Here is a 16,796-nt window from a genome sequence, read left to right as displayed (position 1 = left end):
TAAACTATTCGAAAGTTCATTAGTATATGACAATACCTTAAGAAACATGTTTTGTTAAATCATAATTTTTATGCTAGCTAGGAAATATTTACAAGTTTGTCTATATATACCATGTGCATGCCTAATACCTGTGGAAGCCAGAACTATAGTTACAGACAGTTGTACAGCCAGTGTAGTTTCATGTAATAAACGCTGGTTCCCTCACAAAGCAGTCAGTATGCAATACCTGAGCCTTCACTCCAGCCCCATAGAAGTTATTTCTTGACATAGGGTCCTTACTCTATAACTCCATATCACTAATTGGCTAGTGTGGATTGTTTCTGAGCTCCAGGAACCTCTTCCTTTATTCTGGTCCCCTAATGAAGGGAATCTGATCCCAGGCTCTCTTGGTTGTATTACATAGACTTTACTGCTGAGCCATTGCCCCAGACTAAAAATAGTCACTTTCAAAAGGTATCTTCAATAGTTACAAATATAAGTGTATATAAAGAACTGAGTAACTGTTATTAAATAAAAATGCTAGATGATTGTTTGGACTATGCTGCATTCAACTTCGTAACAAGTTAGGATTCATTATTGTTTTGTTTTGCTTTCAGAAAATACAATAAGGCAATTCAGATGTACAGAATTCTATAAAAGAAGTTTGTAAGGTAATTGAACAAGACAGATAACAACATCTATGCCATTTTAGTCATATAATATATATCAGAAAAGGCATCTCCTTCTCTATCATTTCTCCTTTTCTGAATGTTCAGTAGCTTAGTCTTTTTAATTGGGGTGGAGGACAGTGTTTTTTGCGGATCACAGGGGGTTCCTTCTATAGTCTGGATTCAGCTATAAACAAAGAAGGGTGTAAACCCTCTAAAAGGAAAACCTAATTATCAGTCATGGAAAAGATTAGCACAAGCCTTGAGTCTTAGTTTGTTGACAAGGAGGAGCAGTTGGTAGCCTAGTACTTTCACAGAGTTTGTTAGGTCACCAGCATCTTTCATCTCTTCCAGGTTACAACCCCACCTCCTGTCTCTGGTGATGGAGACTCAAGGATATTGCAGGGATTCCTAGAGAACAGAGCTACATAAGGGAATGATAATGTTTCAAACAAGGACATGCTTTGCTTTAATTAGGTTTAAGGTAAATGCAGATTTAGAAAGACAATTTTTGGAGTGACTCTGGGGGGGGGGGCATATACCCCAGAGTCACTCCAATATACAACAAAGATGCATGCACCATAATGTTCATAGCAGCTCTATTTATAATAGCCAGAAGCTGGAAAGAACCCAGATGTCCTTCAGTAGATGAATGGATACAAAAATTGTGGTACATTTACACAATGGAGTACTACTCAGCCATCAGAAACAATGACTTAACCAAATTCTTAAGAAAATGGTTGCATCTACAGAATATCATGCTGAGTGAGATAACCCAGTCAGAAAAGAATAGACATAATATGCAGTCACTGATAGTGGGATGCTAACCCCAGAGGCTTAGACTGCCCCAGAAACAACTCACAGACTGTGTGAAGTTCAAGAAAAAAAAAAAATCATTATACTCAATCCTTACACACCAAGAAAACTTTGACTAATCCTGGGTTACATCCTGTTTTACATGTACTTTTTGCTCATTGTAACTAGTAAGATCGTAATGCAGAGTATCGAACCTTAAAAAGAAATGCTTAAAAATTTGTACATTTATCTTTGTTTTTTTAAAAATAAAGTTCTTCAATAAAAAAAAAGAAAAGAAAAAAAAAGAAAAGTTATGCCAGGATCAAGGCATGTCAACTTGATTAGGCTTTGGTATATAAAGTTTATATAAATGCTTCTGTTAGTGGACTAACAGTGTATATTTACAATATTTGCAATATATTTACAAAATTTCTACTTGACATTGAATAAATATGATCCCTAAGGGGAAAAAAAGTCAAGCACTGACAAAAATGTATTCGTATACATTTATGCAAAAATGCTTAAAATTTGCTCTTTTATCTTTGTTTTTGTAAAAGTGAAGTTAAAAAAAAAAAAAAAAAAGAAGATGATCTCATCAACCGTAATCAAGATGTCTAAAGAGTCTGATCTCAGATGGTTAAAAAAAAAAAAAAAAAAAAAAAAAAGAAAGAAAGAATGACAATAGAAAGACAATCTTTGTTTTGGTAATTTGCCCAAGAGCATACTTTTTGTGGTTTAAATATAATAAAAATAAATTAAAAAATAAATAAGTGCCAAAGCAAAAAAAAAATAATAAAGGTATACAAAAAAGGTTTTCACAGATATTTTAATACAGGATTCATCTTAATTTCCAACTAAAAACCATAGATATATAATTCTTTTCAAAGTTCAGAAATTCTAATCCTAATCAGTTACAAAAGAGAGATTAAACCATGCAAGTCAGTTTGCTGGATCTGCCCAAATTGAAAGTTTGATTCTGAAGTTTTTATGGTTAATAAATATTTTAAGGTTTTATTCTGTAGGTATCAGATTTTGAAAGAGAATAAATTTAGACTTTCACAGACCAAGATATAAAGTTACTTCACTGGGGTCAATTAGTAAAATGTGTGTATAAATTTCCAAAGAAGAAAGTAAATCAAGCTAATTATGGGTTTTCAATATAATGTTTATTGCTGTAACTATATAAATACGTTTATGTTTGTCCTAGAGAGGCTCCAGTACAGGAAAGTACTAATGATGATTTAAACATCATTGATTTACAAATATTTAAATAAACCTATATTTTCTTTAGAAAATGACTCTAAAAACTTTAACGTCTACACCCATTCTCTTATTTGACACACCTTTGTGGATTATAACTGTATGCTGGAAAGATAAAATTCTTCTCTTCAAATATTTTATTGCATTTACAGTTGTCACAAGTAATCAAGATTTTCTGAGAAGAGTTGAATACATTAAATAGAACAAAGACAGCCTCTTTAATAAATGGAGCTGGTTCAACTGGCAGTAAGCGTGAAGAAGAATGCATATCAATCTCTTTCTTTTCTCCTTGTACAAAGCTCTAGTCAAAATGGATCAAAGACCTCCGCATAAATCCAGGTACACTGAAACTACCGGAACAGAAAATGGGGAAGAGCTTAGGACACATAGGCACAGGGGAAAATTTCCTGAATAGAACACCAATGGCTAATGCTTTAAGATCAAGAATTGACAAATGGGACCTCACAAAATTGCAAAGCATCTGTAAGGCAAAAGACACTGTCAAAGGGACAAAACGGCAACCAACAGATTGGAAAAAGATCTTTGCCAATCCTACATTTGATAGTGGGCTAGTATTCAATGTATAAAAATGACTCAAGAAGTTAGACTCTAAAAAATCAAATAATCCTATTAAAAATTGGGGTACAGAGCTACAGAAAGACTTCTCAATGGAGGAATATCAAATGGCTGAGAAGCAACTAAAAACAGGCTAAACATCCCTACTCATCAGAGAAATGCAAATTAAAACCACCCTAAGATTCCACCTCACACCAGTCAGAATGGCCAAGTTGAAAAACTCAGGTGACAGCAGATGCTGGCTAGGAAGTGGAGAAAGAGGAACACTCCTCCACTGTTGGTGGGATCGTAAACTGGTACAACCACACTAGGAATTAGTCTGGAGGTTCTTCAGAAAATTGAAAGTAGGACCCAGTTGTACTACTCCTAGGTATAAACCCAAAAGTAGCTCCAACACCTAACAAAGACACATGATCAAAAATGTTCATAGCAGCTTTATTTATAATAGCCAGAAGCTGTAGAGAACCCAGATGTCCCTTAACAGAGGAATTAATACAGAAATTGTGGTACATATACACAATAGAGTACTACTCAGCTATTAAAAACTGAGTTCATGAAATTCCTAGGCAAATGGATTAAACTTGAAGCTATTTTTTGAGTGAGGTAATCAAGTCACAAAAGAACAATCATGCTATGCACTCACTTATAGGCAGATAATAACCCCCCCCCCCAAAAAAAGCTTAGAATACCCAAGAAACCATTTACAGAACTTATGAAGATCAAAAAGAGAGAAGACCATAATGTGGATACCTCAGTCCTTCTTAGAAGGTAGAACAAACTAGGAGAGGAAATACAAGTTCAAGTAGAGGAGCAGGAATTGAAGAAAAGATCTACAGAGACTGCCTCACCTGAAGAACCACCCCATATACAGCCACCAAAACCAAGCACTATTGCCGATGCCAAGAAGTGTTTACTGCAGGAACCAAACATGGATGTCTCCTCAGAGGCTATCCCAGAATCATATAGAAACAGATGAGGATGCTTGCAGCTAAATATTAGACTGAACGTGGGGACCTCAGTGAAGGTGTTTGAGAAAGAACTGAGAGAGCTGAAGAACACCCACATGAGAAGAACAACACCATCAACAGCTAAGGCATTGAGGTGAAGAGGGTTATTGGGAGAAAGAGCACCTTCATAGAAGCAAGTTGAGGCAAAGGAAGGAAGGGAGTTGGGGTGCGGTTATAATATTTGAAAGGTAAGTACAAAGAATATTCAATAAAATTTTTAAAAAATTTAAAAGTTTATAGTTCAGGAATAAAGTACACATTAAAAAGGAAAAGGGAAAATAAAGATACTCAGATCAATAGAGGGAGAATTTTAAAATGTTGGAATGTTGATTATAATGTCATCAGATGCTGGGGGAATTATTTGTACACACAAATAGAACACACAAACTAACAAAGTCACCCTTTTTTAATGAAAAGATTATTAACACCTTGTTTGTATATGGGTTTCATCTTAATAAACACATAAACCTATTCACAGAACTTTTAATTCTATACAATCCTCACTTTATTTAGAATAATGTTATTTATGATTGGGTAACCAGTCATACATGGTTTGCACTTGTACAAAAGAACACACATGGTTTGCACTCACTGATAAGCAGATACTAGCCCGAAAAGCTCAGAATACCTAAGAAACAATTCACAGACCTTATGAAGCTCAAAAAGAAGGAAGGCCAGAATGTGGTTGCCCCAGTCCTTCTTCAAAGGGAGAACAAAAGACTCATAGGAGAAAATACAAAGTCAAATAAAGGAGCAGGGATTGAAGAAAAATCAGTCAGAGGTTGCCTCACCTAGGGATACACCCCATATGCAGTCACCAATCTCAAGCAAAATTTCTCCTGCCAAGAAGTGTTTACTGACAGGAACCAGATATAGATGCTCTCACAAAGGCTGTGCTAGTCATACAGATACAGATTAGAATGCTTGCAGCTAACCATTGGACTTAACACTGGGATGCCAATAAAGCAGGTACAGAAAGGACTGAAGAAGCTGAAAGTGTCTGCATCCCCATGGGAAGAACAATATCAAACCCAGCAGAGCTCCCTAGGACTAAAACACCAACCAAGAAGTACCCATGGTTCTATCTGCATATGTAACGGAGGATATCATTGTCTGGCATTAATGGGAGAAGAGGTCTTTGGTCCAGTGAAGGCTCAATTTCTCAGTGTAGGGAAATGCCAAGGTGCTGAGGTAGAGAGGGTTGTTGGAAGTAACGGGAGTATAAGGGAGATAAATATGTGAAATGTAAATGCAAAAAATATCCAAGAAAAAGAAAGAAGAATATTTTTGCCATATGACCTGCTCTACCAAAATCTGATTTCAATTTCTCACCATAGAAACCAATGGTATCTTTAATGCAAAAGCTTTTACTGAATTTGTACTGTAATAATCTAAATATCCAGTCATTTACCTACACGTAAATTAATTTCCAGGCATTGTTGATAATAGATTTAAGTAACTTGATAGAAAGAATTTCTTTCATTCAATAAAAATTCTCCTTGCTTGAACTTTTTGAAATTTTTCTATCATTGTTCATTGGTTTCATACTGTTCACAGCCATCAACACACTCCTAAAACCACAGAAAGGCATTTGTGGAAAGTGGTGTTCGGTCTACAGGAAAACGTGGTTCACAGCATAATATAGGAAGGGTCTTTCTTCATTTTGAGATTAGGACATAATGATAAAAATTTGCCCTTATCTTTCCTTCCTCCAAAACCTCCTATATACACTTCCTCTTTCTCTTTTAAATAGATGCACCACACACACACACACACACACACACACACACACACACACACCACATAAACACAATTCCTAAATGGAATCTGTTTAGTCCATGCAATGTTGCTTCTAAGTGTTTCTTCATATCTGTCCTTTGAGGCAGCCTGGTCTCTCTCCCAACTACTTTAGTATATTGATTGCTTTTGTTTTAGCTCAGATCATAATTAGTTAAACATTATAGTGATAGTCTATGTGTATGGCCTCTGAGATGACAAGGAGACATTGAGGAAACCCCCCAATACTCTGCAACTGTAATTTGTGTGATCCCTCAGCTTCCAGTTACTTTGTGCTCTGCACAGTAATAGACTTTTCCTCTTAAAACTTAAGTACAGATGATTCTTTCTTGGATTTGCTTGAGTCATAGTATTTTATCATAAGAATGAACAAAATGAATAGAGCTAGTGATATCTATTTGTTATTGTGTTGTGTGTATTTATATATACATATGTATGTGCAATATTAATGTTTAAACATTTACTTTTATAAATATTTTTAGAAAAAAAATTTATTGTTAGAATGTTTTTGACTTCTAGATAAATAACCATCTATGAATAATAATATACAGCTTTCTAACTGCTATTCTAGTGGTTTTCCTACCTAAATAACAGAAGTTCAGTTTTTTCAACACATTTTGTGTCCTGACAATGACTGAAAACTAGTGAACTTCAAGTGAGGAAACTGATATATAAAGCAAACAAGCAGATACTATTCACTACAACAGTCTAGTCCACATTTCTTACATTTTTAGATCTATAAATCTGTATCTAGAAAATGAAAATAGATCCATATCTGTCACATTGCCCAAACTTCAAGTCCAAGTGAATCAAGGACCTCAACATAAAACCAGATATACTAAATCTAATCGAAGAGAAATTGGGAAAGATCCTTGAACTCCTTGGCATAGGGGGAAATTTCCTAAACAAAATTCCAATGGCTCATGCTCTAAGATCAAGAATTGATAAATGGGACCTCATGAAAGCGAAAAGCTTATGTAAAGCAAAGGACATAGTTAATAAGACAAACCTGCAAACTACACACTGAGAAAAACAACTTCACTAACCCCACATCAGATAGAGGGGTAATGTCCAAAATAGAAATAAAACCCAAGAAGTTAACAGTAACAACAACAAAAAAACACAAACAACCCAATTAAAAAATGGGGTATAGAACTAAACCAAGAATCTACAACAGAAGACTTTTGAATGACTTAGAAGCACCTACAGAAAAGTCCACAGATTTTAGTGATCAGAGAAATACATATGGAGAGGGGGAAGGAAGGGAGAATGGGAGGGAAAGAGAGGAGAGAGAGAGAGGAGAGAGAGAGAGAGAGAGAGAGAGATATTACCCAAGATAGAATCCACAGAACTCAGAAAGGTCAACAAGCTGAAGAGCCAAAATATGAACTCCAAAGTTCCACTTGAGATGGAGCAAGAGGCCAACACAAGGAAGAAAAAAAGAGGGACAATGGAGGAAATAGAAACAGGGGGTTGGGGAGAGGGGAAAGTGGTCTGCTATTGGGTGGAGGTAAAGGACAGAAGTTCTGAGGACCAGAAGAAAGTATAGAAACGGGCAACTTCAGGAGGTTGGGAGGACCCTCTAGAATGTACCAGAGTCCTGGAAGGTGAGAAACTGTCAGAGTCAAAGGGAGCAACTTAGATGAAATGTCCTACAGTGAGGAGAGGTAACTTGTAGTGCTCATTTCCAGCAGAAAGACAGGACATCAGTTGTGGAATGGGGTTGCTATCCCACAGTTAAAACTCTGACCCATAATTGTTCCTGTCAGGAAAAACAAAAACTGCAGGGATGGAAATGGAGAAGAGCTTGAGGAAAAGAAAGTTCAGCAACAGGCCCAATGTGGGATCCAGCTTAAGGAGAGCCACCAAGGCTTCACACTATTACTGCGGCTATGGAGCGCTCACAAAAAGGGAACCATCACAACTGCCCTTTGAAAAACCAAATAAGCAGCTGAAAGAGTCAGATGCAGATATTTGCATCTGACCAATGAACAGAAGCTACTGATCCCTGTGGTTGAATTAGGGAAAAGCTGGAGGAAGCTGAGAAGGAAGGTGGCACTTTAGGAGGGGCAGGAGTCTCAATTTAACCTGGACCCCTGAGATTTCTCAGACACTGGATCACCAACCAGGTAGCACACACCAGCTAATATGAGCCCCCCCCCCAACACATACAGTAGAAGACTGCCGGGTCTGGGTTCAGTCAGAGAAGATGCATCGAACTTTTGAGAGAATAGAGGCCCCAGAGTATTTAGAGGTAGAGAGAAGTGGACTGGGGACACCCTCGTGGAATGTGGAACAGACAAAGGATGGACTGGGAGGCGAATAAAATCTGGCATAATAAATAAATAAATAAATAAATAAATAAATAAATAAACAAATAAATAAATAAATAAATAAATAAATAGCAAACACAAATATTTAAGTTGGATCTTAAATTTTTGAAATGAAGTAGAGTTCGTTCTCTATCCAAGGTAAAGCCAGATGTGACTACATGTTTAAGGCAGAAGAGCTACAAGACCCTGCGCATTGTACTTTATAGTTACTCATGTGAAGAAGTGGTGTTAACATATTACATTTGCTTTGATAAATAACTGATTTTTTTTTTATTTCCTGGACAGTTGTTGTAAACTTGAGTTGAAATTCAATACACACTTTGTGAGTTTTTGAAACATTTTGTGATATTGCAGTATCACTTCTGACATGATGCTTTAACTAGCTACATATGCAAGAGACATAACCTTTTATAAGAAAAGAGGTTTTATTTAAATAAAAATATGCTAGAATGTTTGTTATATTAAATGACATTTTAAATTAAGAAAACAACAAAAATATGGGATCTGTCACATAAATTCCAAGTTGTTAGTAGGAAACTGTCTCACATGCACTTACATCTTATATCTTATAATGTGAATGTATACTTTAAAGTGATATCTATCATGTAGTTAGTCCTAGTATATAAAACAAATATCGGCAGTCTGGGATAGGACAGGAATAGAATCGGAGACCCAGAAATGAACCCACACACTTAACCTTTGACAAAGGAGCTAAAAACATTCAATAAAAACAAAACAAAACAAAAAAAAACACCCTTTTCAGTCAATGGTGCTGGTTCAGCTGGCAGTCAGCATGTAGAAGAATGCAAATTGATATCTTCTCCTATCCTAGGACAAAGCCCAAATCCAAGTGGATCAAGGACCTCCACATAAAACCAGGTACACTGAAACTAATAGAACAGAAAGTGCTGAAGAGCTTAAAAAACAGGCACAGGGGAAGTTTTCATGACCAGAAGACCAATGGCTTATGCTCTAAGATCAAGAATTGACAAATAAGAACTCATGAATTGAATAAACATTAAGATGAGAAAAATTAAATGAAAAAATGAAAGTATCAATGTTTTATGTGAGCACAGTAAAAGCTTGTATACATGAAAAAGATCATCTCAATATGCATAGTTATTAAAAATTATATGTAGGTTATATATGCCTTATATAGTTTGTGTTATATATATATTTTACTCTATTATTTACATGTTATACAAAATAATGTTACATCTATAAATATAATATTTAATATAATATATATATATATATTTAGTTATATGGACAGTTATACATATAGTTATAATTATGTTTGTGAATAGCATACAGCTATGTAAAACTATCCATACCACTGTATATAACTACACAGTTATATAGAGTTTTGTATCCATATATGTGTTTATGTCTGCCTTCCACACCTAAGCCTATAGCTCAAGAACTTCATATACCACCAGAGAGAAACTTGAACACCTTTATTGATTGCTGCTTTATTCACAGGAGACTGGACAAAACACAATGTAATAGAAATCTTAAAGCAAGTGCACCACCCATGGCAAAACGAAATCTCTCAGTGTTTGTAAACCTGTCCTGGATGTCAAGCACATATCTAAACAACTACAGTTCTTGGAAATTATGCTAGTTATGTTTTCTTAACATGATTTCACATATATTTCATAGTAAAAATTTTAAAGATACTCCAATATACAACAAAGACACATGCACCACAATGTTCATGGCAGCTCTATTTATAATAGCCAGAAGCTGGAAAGAACCCAGATGTCCTTCAGTAGATGAATAGATACAAAAATTGTACATTTACTCAATAGAGTACTACTCAGCCATCAGAAACAATGACTTAACCAAATTCTTAAAAAAATGGATGCATCTAGAGAATATCATGCTGAGTGAGATAACCCAGTCACAAAAGAACAGACATAATATGCAGTCACTGATAGTGGGATGCTAACCCCAGAGGCTTAGACTGCCCCAGAAACAATTCACAGACTGTGTGAAGTTCAAGAAAAAAAGAAAACAAAAAAAAAATATATTAACAGAACTCCATAAAAGATACTCTTTTCTGTTTCTGTACAGGTTCCATACCTCATTCTCAATCACCTCAAGCCAACTAGCAGGGTGTTCTCTACACAATAAATCTTCAAAGGTAAATTAATGTCAAGTAAGGACCATAGCAAACACAAAGTCAAAGTGGACAATTCTAAGCATTTTTTTCTCCTGCGAATAAAGAATGAAAAAAAATTTGGGGGATCAATTTATCTTCCTTAAACTTAAAAAAAATTATTCATTTTAAGAGAACAAATTATTTGAGTACTTAGTTCCAAGTTCTTGGGAAACTATCAACAGGACCTATTATAATCTTTAATTTGCTTTCTTTTGATATAACAAGGGCACAAAAGCTTATTCAGCTTCTCTCTGCTTTATGTAGTCTAATGTTTAATGCCATGCTGCTGGAAAAAATAGAGGTCAATGCAAGATGATGACATTAATAACTTAATGAGACCAAATTAATGATAATTCAGTTCAGTCTATATTTATGAAATCAAAACTACATGTTTCATGTTGAAAATATAATTTTATTCATCTGTTCCTTACTTATTAATAACAAACTAGGTTATAAGAGAGTGGTATTCATTAGATTCTACAGATAATAAATGAGAAAATTATATTATGATTTCTAGTCTTTGTTAATTAGTTCTTTTTTCAGTCTGCAACGCATCTATTCTTAATATTAAACAAGCAAAAGACAGCGGTTTTAACAAGACTTAGTTGCTTTCCTTCTTGTTCTGCTGTTTGTGTGTGTGTGTGTGTGTGTGTGTGTGTGTGTGTTAATGTGTGTGTGGAGTCTGAGTGTGTGACTTTGTGTGAATATGTGTGAGTGTGTGTGAGAGTGTATGTGTCAGTGAATATGTGTATGTGAGTTTGTGTATGTGCGAATGTTTGGGGTTTTGTGTATGTATGTGTATTAGTGAATATGTATGAGTGTGTGAGTTTGTGTATTAATGTATGAGTGTGTGCATAAGTGTTTGAGTTTGGGATATTTTAGTAGTGCTTACAATATTTAGAATAAACACAAACATAAACCGTGTTGCTAGCTGCTTTGAAGAATATCATGTGTCTAACCCTCTTAGATAGTTGGCAATATTTTTTCACATATTTTTCTCTGCAGAGGTTATAGTACTTTTCTGGACACACTTGTTCATTATTAGTAACTATTAAGCAATCAATGATAATGAAGCAATCCTCCTGCTTACTTACCCTGGCATTGGTCCATTTCCAGAAAGACTGTAAACCTGACGAGGATTTAGTAAATACTGGAATTTTCTGTAAATTCTATACATGGGATAAATAGGAAATGCATGGAACTTAGTAAAAATCAACAATAGTTTCAAAAATTACACACCTCAATATCACATGTATTTAATTTTGTACTTAAAGATCTGTTATAAATTCATCCTTACTAATACCAAATTTATAATATCTCAAAGAATTAATGGCCCTCTAAAGAAAGGAGTCAGACATTGTAAAGATAATGCAATTTGGGAGTTAGAAATGATGCTTACATTGCCATAATGCTGCAGCTGCTAGTCCTCCATAAAATTTGTTTAATAAATTATAATTTAAATAAACATTTAAATATATTTTAATATAAAATTCTTAAATATTTTCTCTTAATAGATAGCAGTGAGTATATGCTTCTTTCTTCAGATATCATATTGTTATTAGACATAACTAATAAAGATAAGCATTAACCCACATTCCACAAATGAAGTTAAGTTATATATGTATACATATATGTATGTATATATATGCATGTGTGTGTGCACATTTGTGAAAGTAAAGAAAGTATTCGTTTGTACATGAACATTTTTAGCTCCCAAATATCTAAATTGTTCCAATAGGTCACTTTTAAGTATCTTACTTTCTGAAAGAAATCAATCCATCACCCCATCACTAGATCTGCAAACCCTCTACTGATTTTACCTTAATTTATTATATTATAAAGTGTCTACAGAAACATTTTACAATTATTCACTCTCACTTTTCTTTTATACTCCATGAATAGAAAGTCAACCATCTTCTCTGTGAACCTACAGCTCATCTCTGAACTTTCTTCTTAGACTACATCCTTGGTGCGATTCTCCTGCCTGACAACGCGACCTTTCACGAATCCACTTTCTACTTCATTCCTCTGGAGACTGTCTATTTATGTCACACCCAATACAAGAGTGTTTTTTTAGAGACTTCACATTTTTCACATATATTTCCTCCTTGGAACTTTCATAGCATCTGTATTTAAAACCTTTCTATGTTAACATTCTTTATGTGGTTTTGCAAAATGTGTGTTGACACAACCCCACCCCCATGAAGTCTTAGGTCATTTAGCCTAGTGGTAAATGGTGCTAGAAGAATTTGGACATACCCAATAGGAGTACCATTCATTATTACAGGAAACTTTGTGTACATATATAACCTGTGCCATTTTGCAATTTATTCATCATATCAAAGTTGAAAATGCTCGGGAGTACCAGAAACATGGACTTTTTACCACAACAGCTAGTTGGGTTTACTTTCTTGATTTCTGTTTAAAATAATGTTCTATGGGCATGTAGCAACATTATCAATTTTTTGAGCTAGTTGGTATTCTTCTTTTTTTGAGACTGTTTATAAATACTCATATTTTTGGTTATATAGTTTCATTGTCTATGATATCGTGAATTTACTTTTATTAATGTGTATGTCCTGTGGTTTTTCTTGCATGATGTATAGATTTTCAGAATTACACTTAGTAGTGATGTGTAGACATCCTTGTCAAATCAGACCATGGAGAGGATGCTCTCAGCTTCTGCACACTACTTAAGATACAATTATTGAGTTTTTCACAAATAATACTGTGCTATGCACAGGATTATTTCTTTTATATTAAATTTCTTCAGTACCTTAACAAAAAGAATGTTAAATATTTTATATGTATTAACAGTAATATGAATTTTTTTTTACCTCAAGGTAAATAACTTATACATGCAATAGGAGATAATATTTGTAAAATATGCAACTTGTAAGGAGCTTTATATCAGCATACATAAAACTTTTAATAATAGAAAAATCTGGATTAAAATGAAAACATACTTAAATAGGCAATCTCAAAGAAAGACTCCCAAATGATTGACTGAATATATGAAAAACAAGACAAAACAACAACTACAACAACTAAAACTGTCCTTGTGGCAAACCCTTAGATAAAGGAAGAAAAAACCACAGTGAGATACCATACAACTTTACTAAGAATAACTATTATCAAAATGACTAAGAACTGGTGAGAATGTGGAAAAATGGACCCCCCACATGATATAGATATGGAAAATATAATGACATTTTTCCAGATCTTAAATACTGAAGTACTGCTTGATCCACAAATGGTTATGTACCTAACTCATTAAAGTCATGTGTGAAAGGAACACCTGCATCCACACGACACTATGGCTCACAACAGCCAAGACCTGGAAACAACCAACATGTCTTCCAACTTATGAGCATGTAAAATACATGTGGTTAAGAGTTGCTTTAAGAAGCATTTAGCTAGCCATAAACAGCACAGAAATCTGTCATTTTTGCTATCCCATGAATAGAACTAGAGTTCATTATGTTAAGTGAAATGAGCTATATAGAAGTAGATATGTACAGAAAAATTAAACTAGTGGAGTTTAATCATAGGGTACATTGTAAGTTATGAAATGCTATAATAATTAGAGGGAGGGTAAAGTTGTGGGAACATTGACAAAGAGGCACAAAGGAACAATTACAGAGGAGCAAAATGTCCTGGTGTGCTATTGTCTACTTAAGGAGCAAGAGAAAATGCACCCTTAATTAAGCTAGAAAAAAATTTATTTTTTCAGTTTTCACCACAAGAAAATAATAAATATTTGAGGTAAAAGATAGGTTTCACCTGACTATACATTGGAAAATATATTAAAAATACCTCAAGACAACCTATCAATAATTACTATTTTCATCTCTTTATTATTTCTAAAGAAATGTAACTGCAAAGACACATGTAACATATGAAGCTTGTTGAAAAAAAGTAATTTAGCATTATTATTTAATTTTTATTTTCATGAGCAAGGCAACTAATCTCTCTAAAGATATATTGTATAAATATAATGTTTTCCATTATTTTGTTAATTTGCCAGAATAAAACATAAGTATATGCTGTGAAATGTGGAAGTTTATAATATTTCATTGAAAAAAGTATGAGATTCACTTAATCAAAGTAATACAAAAGTTAAATGGCAGCAAGAAAATTAACTTTCAAAAGTCCATGACTGGGTTGAAGAGTTTTCTAATTAGTTGTAGACAATGTATCTTGATCTACAGTCAAAATGTTTGCATTTCTTCCTTTGTAACTATGAGATTAAGAACAACATCTCAGCAACACTAAGGCATATATAGCTGGTTTTATTATAGTTTTTAATTGTTTACTTTTCATATCTATGTATTTTCATAAAATGACCTAATCATGAATTAATTATAAAAACAAATGTGGTATTATAACTAGAATAAACACACATTATCTTGATTTTTATTCGTGTTGGATATTCTGTGTCTTACCAAGAAATGACATTATCATGAAATAAAATGTAGGCAAAAATTACATTAATATGTTTTGGCTATATATTGCACAAAAATTCTACTCCTTGGTAATGACTGTGATTCACCTAGGGCCAACCTGTTCTCCATTTAGAACACCAATTTCCATTCAATATAGTTTATGAAGCTGTGCCATATATTAAACTCTCTGTTAAAAGATAGGCATTATGGGTAAGGTAAAGAAAATGCAGTTTCATAAACTCTGATAGTTACGATGATTATAAAAGGCCATTATATGAACATTTCGAATATGGAGAGAAGAGATGCTCATCAGTTTTACACACATAGGTGGTAGCTAGATTGAGAAGTCTTGTTGTTTCCATCACGTATATAGTTTAGCTTTTCACTTTTTTGATAGAGGAAAAGAACATGACTCTTAAAAGCATACCGTTCTCCTTGCTTCCCACCACTTTTAGGATTGACAAAAACTAGAAGTGGATGTGTTCCAGGAACAGGGGTGATCTAGAAGAAAATAAAGGTAAATGATTAAGATGGGGCACAGGTAGCAGATACCTGTTAACTCTCATCATTGACAAGTCTTTCTTTAAATTGTATCTGGAAAATAATAGAAATTATTAACAGGCCAGAGATGAAGAAAGAAAAAGAAACAATAAAAAGGAAAGAAAAGCTATAGTTTTGGAAAATAGTGTAAACTAGTAACAATAAATCAGTTTAGTAGAAACAAAGAAATATGTTGGATATCATTCTGTTTGAGGTAATCCAGTCACAAAAGAATACTCATAGTATGTACTCACTGATAAGTGGATCCTAGCCTAAAAAGCTCAGAATAACCAAGAAACAATTCACAGAACTTATGAGGCTCAGTCTTTCTTAGAAGGGAGAACAAAATGCTCATGTGAGGAAATAGTGGGACAAATAGAGGAGCAGGGATTGAAGAAAAGATAATCCAAAAACTGCCTCACATGGGGATCCACCCCATATGCAGCTATTAAACCCAAGCATTATTGCTGATGCCAAGTAGTACTTCCTGGCAGGAAACTGATAGGATGCTTCCTCAGGGGCTCTGCCAGAGCCACACTAATACAGAAGATAATGTTTGCAGCTAACCATTGGGATGAACACGAAGACCTCAATTAAATGACCTAGATAAAGGACTGAAGAAGCTGACAGGTTCTGAAACCTCAGGATAAGAACAAAATGACCAACTAACCAATTCCACCACAGCTGCCAGGGTCTAAAACACCAACCAAGTTCTTATAGAGAGACCCATGGCACCAGGTGCATATGCAGCAGAGGACAGCATTCTTTGGCATCAATGAGAGGAGAGGACTTTGATCCAGTGAAGGCTCATTTTCCCAGGGTAGGGAATGCCAAGTTGCTGAGGTAGGAGAGGGAGGTTGGTAGAGGAAGCCACTTCATGGATGCAATGTGAGGGGGAGGGAGGATAGATTGGTGGAAAGGGGATAAGACCCAAATTGTAAATACAGTAAATATCCAATTTTAAAAAGAAAAAGGAAAAAAAGAAACCTTTTTTTTTTTTTTTTTTTTGCAGAATTCACTTACAGAGCTAATTGTATGTAATTTATGAAATCCATCTTTTTTTCTGGGCTACTCTCAGATCTAGTGCCCCTATTCACATGGTCTTGCCTCAGAATTTCTCTGTCTTTTACTGAAAACAGAGTCACTAACCATTTTTATCAAAACAATATAGAAATTTTAAAAATGGTTCATAGTTTTGCCTTCTATATGCCCATTAAAATAATACAAGTCAT

The 16,796-nt window shown here is 34.4% G+C and overlaps 1 protein-coding gene across 6 annotated transcripts in view; it reads right to left on the bottom strand.

The window, feature by feature from the left end:
* Window positions 1-16,796, bottom strand: part of DGKB (diacylglycerol kinase beta) — a gene marked incomplete at its 3' end in the record, with an annotated part of 654,267 nt that overhangs the window by 441,382 nt on the left and 196,089 nt on the right. For all 6 annotated transcript variants that reach the window (XM_080942285.1, XM_080942284.1, XM_080942287.1 and 3 more), the window contains 2 exons: window positions 15,452-15,525; window positions 11,674-11,748 (listed from right to left, as the gene is read on the bottom strand). In XM_080942285.1, coding sequence (XP_080798411.1) covers window positions 11,674-11,748; window positions 15,452-15,525 — 149 coding nt within the window. The remainder of the gene's footprint in view (window positions 1-11,673; window positions 11,749-15,451; window positions 15,526-16,796) is intronic.

The sequence above is a fragment of the Micromys minutus genome (genome assembly GCF_963924665.1).
Source record: "Micromys minutus genome assembly, chromosome: 1".
Classification (NCBI taxonomy): domain Eukaryota; kingdom Metazoa; phylum Chordata; class Mammalia; order Rodentia; family Muridae; genus Micromys; species Micromys minutus.
Note: the sequence above shows the minus strand (reverse complement) of the source record. Positions and strands in the feature narration are given on the sequence as shown.